Source organism: Drosophila gunungcola (genome assembly GCF_025200985.1).
Source record: "Drosophila gunungcola strain Sukarami chromosome 2R unlocalized genomic scaffold, Dgunungcola_SK_2 000006F, whole genome shotgun sequence".
Lineage (NCBI taxonomy): Eukaryota > Metazoa > Arthropoda > Insecta > Diptera > Drosophilidae > Drosophila > Drosophila gunungcola.
The window spans coordinates 3,584,913-3,591,182 of record NW_026453168.1 but is presented as its reverse complement, the minus strand read 5'-3'; the positions used below and the strand labels follow the sequence as shown (position 1 = coordinate 3,591,182).

The window sequence follows — 6,270 nt, the reverse complement described above, 5'->3', positions numbered from 1 at the left end:
AACGTTGCATTACAAATGATTTCAGCAGCGACCACAAAACGACCAGCGTCTTTAATTGGCTCTCACAACAAGGAAGTCATTGGCCCAGAAAAGCCCCACCTCCTCCTGGTTTCTTATTTTTTTTTTTTTGTTTTTTGTTTGTAAGCCCACTTCTTTGTTCCTTCTGGTCGCGAACGTGATGCAGACAAAAGTTTCGGTTTTGGCCATAAAATCATATTCCACTCGGTGTTTTCCATGAATGTCACACTTGAGCAGCAACTGAAGATGGGAAGCTGTTGGTCGCGGGTGTTGATGTTGCTGCGGGGCTTCTAGTGTTGCTGCGGTGCTCTAGTGTTGCTGCGGGGCTCTAGTGTTGCTGTGGAGTTCTATTGTTGCTGCCGGGTTCTAGTGTTGCTGCCGGGTTCTAGTGTTGCTGCGGGGCTCTAGGTGTTGCTGCGGGGTTCTAGTGTTGCTGCGGGGTTTTGGTGTTGCAGCTGGACCTGGTGTTGCTCTGGGTGCTACGACTCTATTAACGCGTCGAATGCGTGAAACTTTTTGCAGGCTTCCATTTAATTTCCATGCCCGATGGCCTGTTGCATTTGCCTAAGCAGCCATTGTTGCCTTTGGCTACGTATTGCTGTTGCTGTTGCTGTTGTTGTAGCTGTTGCAGTTGCTTTGCTGCTTTGTTGCCTTGTTGCATCGCTCTCCGGAGTCGTCAATGCCGTGGCCGTTGTGTTGTCGTCTGCATCGTTGCTGCCATGTAGGTAATTCCTGGAAGTTAATTTCATTAAGAGCAACTAGCAATGCGCGGCGTATTTATTAGCCACACGATATATTGTATGGGCCCATGGCTTTGTTTTTCAAGGAATCTGCCGCTTGGCTGTTCCATGCATTTGTGGAATTCATCATCGGCGGCGGCGACAGGCATTTCCCCTGAGCAACTGTTGCTGTTGCTGCTGCCGCTGCTGTTGCAATTTTCATAACTTATTGCAGGCATGCAAGGCAGACCCGGATCCGGTCGCGCATGTTGCCGCTAAATATGGCGAGAAATTTCCTTAAGAAAATGAAGAAATACGCGCAAGTGCGATTTCCAGTTAATAAAATTAAACAGCCCAACCTGGGGGCAGGATTTAAAATAACGCACATTCACCGCCGACTTGTAAAATTCTTATTAATTGTGATTGCAAGGCAAGGATTTCCAGCTCGCAGCGGGAATAGTTATAGTTTGGTTTTTAAGAGAACCGGGAAGGGGGTGATCTTGTTGTCATTGCGCCTCCATTTGGTCACAGTCATGCCGACAAGTGTTGTACACGCATTCCAGATACTTTTCCATCATTAGCCGATCGTCGTTGCTGCCGCTGCTGCTGCTATTTCTTGATCCGATCTGGGCAAACACCTGCCGCAAATGCCATTTGGAGAAAAAAAAAAAACATCCGAACAACAAGAACAAACTGGTCATCTGAGACGATTCCCTGCAAGTGGGCTTTATTGGAACACGGATAACACACAGCTTAAATGCTAGTCAATCTCAGGCTCAAATTACATCGAAACAAGATTCATACAGTCCGCAGCGGCGGGCCCGTTTACAAAACAAATCCAACATGGAATACAAACTAGGATACAGAGATTCGAAAAAAAATGTACTGATTTGCTGGTCAGAAGAATATGCTATAGACGCCGATTAGCAATACGACGACGAACAGTATGAACAGCTTCGACTTGATGTGGTACTTCTGCTCCAGGCTGTTCCACCAGCGACCAAAGGCCACCGACACGCTGTTGTCGTCCGGACGCAAAGAGCGTCGGGCACGCGGCTCGTAGCCCAGACTTCCGCTGCCCGTCGAGCCACTGGCCAAAGTGCGCCTGCTGTACGGACTGTTGCGATCCCCGATCCGTTCGGACCGCAAACGTGCCAGATTCTGGGCAAAGGTGCTCTCGTACTGATCTTCCTCCGCCTCGTACTCGTCGCTCAGCTCGTTGGCATAGGTGCTCCGATAGTTGGATGATGTGTAAGTGGGAGCCGGCGGAGCCTCGGCAGTGACATAGCCCTGGGTGGCGGTACGCACATAGCTGCTATAGCGACCGCCGGTCGGATTGTTCAGGTAATCGTAGGACCTGGCCGAGCTACTGGTGGCCTGTGTCTGTGTCTGCGACCTGGCAGTGGGTCCAGAAGGTGCCAGCAGCACAGGAGCGGCTGTGGGTTCATAGATCGGATCGACGTGGTGGTTCCACCACAGAGGAAACCTTGCTTTTGTACTCATAGGTGGTGGTGCCGCTGCTCGCGAGCTTCGAAGTCGCCTTCTCCCTGGCCGCGTGCTGCTGCTCCAACAGATCCGCAGCCTGGGCCAGCTGCTCGTCCTCCTCTTCGTCCGATTCCAGGACGATCAGTGAGTTAACCTTCAGGTAGTTTTCTTCGCGGTCAGCGCGTTTAGAGGCTACCGGTTCCTCGGCAATGGGTTTTGGTTTCTTCACCGGCTCCACCACCTTTCTTTCGAAACCAGTCGACGAGGTGGAAGTTCGCCGTGTCTGAATCGGCGGAGCTGCAGCAGTAGCAGCAGCAACAGCCGTGGGCTTCCTGGCGACCACCGGCTCCTCGGGACGACGGCGTTCAGTTTCCTTCACTTCCGTAGCGGCGATCGCGGCCGTGATGGTGCGACGAGCCTTGGTGGCGGGTGCCACTTTATTGCCGTCCAGCTTGTCCACCGGCGTGGAGGCAGCAGCCGGAGCGGAGGCCACAGGAGCGGGCCCAGGAGCCAGGGTCTCACGCCGGCCGCCCTTTTTGGGACTGGCTGCCGGCGACGACTGGCCGCCAATGGAGGCGCGTAGACGCTTCACCAGCACCTTGCGGCTGCTGTCCGTCACTGGGATGTTGGGCAGCCCCTGGGCCAGCATCTTGGTGCGCAGCTCTGCATTGGACAGCGAGTCAAAGTCGTCCACGTCGGCCATTTTGTCCTCGTTTCTCGCAAACTTTTCGCAAATCGTTGAAATTGAAATCGGCGTCGCTTTTACGCGGTGTGTTCTAAAATAGTGATGCGTGCGGCCAACTATCGATAGTCCACTTTACAAAGATTTACAACACTGAACTGGGAAAGACCGGTCTCGGAATAACGTTTATTTGTTATCAAAAATTAATTTTAATATATATACTTAAAAAAAAAACAAAAGAACGCGAACCTAAAGAATGATTTTTAAATGATTCAATTCGTACTTTTTAGGTATTCATGCGCAGGGACTGAATAGAAGTTAAATGACATATATCAAACACTTTCCACTTTATAAGAGCCTACTTTTGTTGCTTTGAAGCCTTGAATTGTTTTGATGATATTTAAAATGAATGTAGCATAAATGCAATTATGCTGTATTAATTTTAGATACCGACAGAGTCACTGTTTAGTCAGCCCATCACTATTTCGATAACTGACAAAGCTGAGACTATCGATGGCTGCCGATAAATGAAACATACAACAAAAATCAACAAAACCGAAAAGAAAGCATAAAACAGAAAATATTAACTACAGTTTTTTAAAAACAACTTTTTTGTTAACTTTACTACTTAAGCCACAATATAGTGTGATATAAATAGCATTCCCTAAAATATAAGCAAATTAGAAACCAAAGAAACGCCCACACGTTTTAGAAAAGATTAATCATGGACATCTCAAAGGCACCAAATCCACGAAAACTGGAGCTTTGTCGTAAATATTTCTTTGGTGAGTAACTAAAATGCGTGTAAAAGGGTTTATTCGAATACTTTAATTTATTTCTTAACATTTAGCTGGATTCGCCTTTTTGCCCTTTGTATGGGCCATCAACGTTTGTTGGTTTTTTCAAGAAGCCTTCCATAAGCCCCCATATCCGGAACAAAGCCAGATAAAGAAATGTAAGCTTACCCAATTGGTTTATATATAGAACTCGCTAATGTTATTGCTTTTACCAATCTTCCCCAGTTGTTATATTCTCCGCGGTGGGAACCTTGTTCTGGCTTATAGTACTCAGTGCTTGGATAGTGATATTCCAGACGAATCGCACAGCTTGGGGCGCCACAGCAGACTATATGAGCTTTATCATACCACTGGGCAGTGCATAACAAAGAACCCTAGCAATAACTAACTTATGATATTAAAAAAAAAGACTTAATCCCAACCACAAGTAACATGTATGATTAATTGATCAAATATTCCAATATAACGAACAGACAGCATCCCCAAACGAAAAAACAACCCATTGATTTAATTACATATTTTTTATTCACATCTAAAGCTGTTTTTGTTTTTTATAATTTTTTTTCTGTATACTTTAAATATGTGTACTATATTTTGTTGAAATTTCTTAGCCGCTAGTTATGTGTTTTGTTCATATTCGTCCATATTTGTATGCTTGATTTAGCTTTAGTTAGCCGTTTTGTGGATTACATTCTTTGCTTAGATACAATTTCATTGTTTCGAATTCAATTCAATGCGCTTTACCTTCTCTAAAATACATATTTTGTATAAAACTCTGCTTGTACCATTACATAAGCCATTATTATGGTTATTTGTTAAACCCCATTAAATTGTTGTGTTGTGTGTTTGTTGTTTGTATCCGTGAATCGAATGCTTTCTATGATTTGATTACAAATTGCATTGAGGAGAATGTCCAAAAACCTAGCGACTTCTAAAAGGGGTGTTAGGAAAACACACGCTGATCTACACATGAAGACATAATTCAAATTGCTATTATCCGCGGTATTTCGATTTCGTTTCGTCTATGGGTTGCTGCTGCAACTGCTGCAAACACACATATGTCTATATAGTACATTACAATATGATGCATTAATGTTTATAACACGAACTTGGTGGCAATGCAGTGAGCAGGGCCACCAAATCAATCAGTGGAACTAATTTACAATACAAAAGACTTGCTTTAAGGTATATTTACAATCAATACTTGTTTTATTTATAAATTCTAAAGAAGAATTGATGTGTGTGTTTTTTTGGGGTATGGGAGATTTGGGGGAGGAGGGGGGCTTAGGCTAAAGAACATTAAGTGCCATAAATCACGCGTGTAGAGTCTATGAAGCGGCTAGTGAAGTACTACACACCCACATTCACATAGATAATCGTTTAATTACATACATATATCTCTCCTCCAATTATCATATCATATATGCATATGCGTATAAATATTTAAAGTACAAATTGATACTTAGAAACAATTTAAATTAGTGTGCGGCTGCTGGCCGAAAAATTCATCGTAGTCATTCACGGAGAACTTATAACATAGAAACTACGGATACGAGTAGTACACACATAGATATAGATTTAGATACACATATTATATATATATTATATAATATATATATTTATAAGAATTGAATGGGCGGCGCGCCCAATTTGTCTTTTAGATGCAAATCCCGCGCAGCTCCATCCGCAACACAGATAAGGATAATTAATACACACACTAAATGCTAAACTTGTACGTCCTAATTGCATAATTTAATCATTTAGAATCAATTAGTTAAACAATATCCATACATTTGTATTTTTCATTTCGTTTCTCTTTCGTTAAATGTTTATTTTTACAAAGAAATCAACACCCTACAATATCTGGTTTGTTTTTTTTTTTGTTGCTTTTTGCTTTTTTGTATGTTTCATTGTTTGCTGTTTGTTTGTTGTTTGTTCATGTTCGGTTTACGCCTCTCTCGTATGATATAAATATAAATATAGATATCTATATGCAGATGCAAATACACTTAGGAAAAAGTCGCTATATGTAGTTATGCTATATATATTTATATGTATAGGTTGTATGTGGTAATAGTAGTGATACCTTAGGCTAGTTATAGTTAACCACGTTGAACGAAACATCAAAAAATACTTATGCATATAAATAGTCGATTCTGCTCGATTCCTCTCGGTTCCCCAAAAACACCGATGCATCAGCACCGAAGGGACTCTCTTAGAGGCAGCCAAGACTGCGTCAGGTTTCGACGGGAAGAGGTTGGAATCCAATGCGGGAACAAAGCCTTCTCCTCCACTCCCACTCTGTCCACTCTGGGGGATCTCGGAATTTCGCATATGCACTCTGGGCGGGCACCATCGCGTTCCGCACCGCACCGCACCGCACTAATTGTTCTTCACGTTATACGCCTTCTTCTCGTTGCTGCCGTTCAGTGGATCTCATTTCGACGGACCCGGCGGAAACGGGTTTATCACAGCTACAGCAGCCGCCTGCTGGCTAGCCAAAACAGCCGCTAAGGATGGATAAAGCCGAATTAGTATATTATTTGGCCAGGCTAAAATCCAATGACTA

General features: G+C 43.8%; 3 protein-coding genes across 3 annotated transcripts in view; 1 reads left to right on the top strand and 2 right to left on the bottom strand.

Moving 5' to 3' along the window:
* Positions 1-1,437: 1,437 nt before the first annotated feature.
* LOC128254568 (otefin) lies at positions 1,438-3,083 on the bottom strand. Its single transcript, XM_052983712.1, is given in 2 exon segments — positions 1,438-2,189; positions 2,191-3,083. Coding segments are annotated over 2 exon segments (1,290 nt in total). The 5' UTR covers positions 2,926-3,083; the 3' UTR covers positions 1,438-1,634.
* Positions 3,084-3,411: 328 nt separating this feature from the next.
* LOC128254599 (gamma-secretase subunit pen-2) lies at positions 3,412-4,171 on the top strand. The gene is made up of 3 exons (XM_052983755.1): positions 3,412-3,689; positions 3,755-3,859; positions 3,927-4,171. The coding sequence occupies exons 1-3, from the start codon at positions 3,629-3,631 to the stop codon at positions 4,064-4,066; spliced, it is 306 nt and encodes a 101-aa protein (XP_052839715.1). The 5' UTR covers positions 3,412-3,628; the 3' UTR covers positions 4,067-4,171.
* A 1,397-nt stretch (positions 4,172-5,568) lies between these two features.
* LOC128254544 (mucin-19) overlaps positions 5,569-6,270 on the bottom strand; it is an 84,770-nt gene continuing 84,068 nt past the window's right edge. The window contains 1 exon segment of the mRNA XM_052983671.1: positions 5,569-6,211. Within this exon segment, the coding sequence (XP_052839631.1) occupies positions 6,084-6,211 (128 nt within the window). The 3' untranslated portion in view covers positions 5,569-6,083.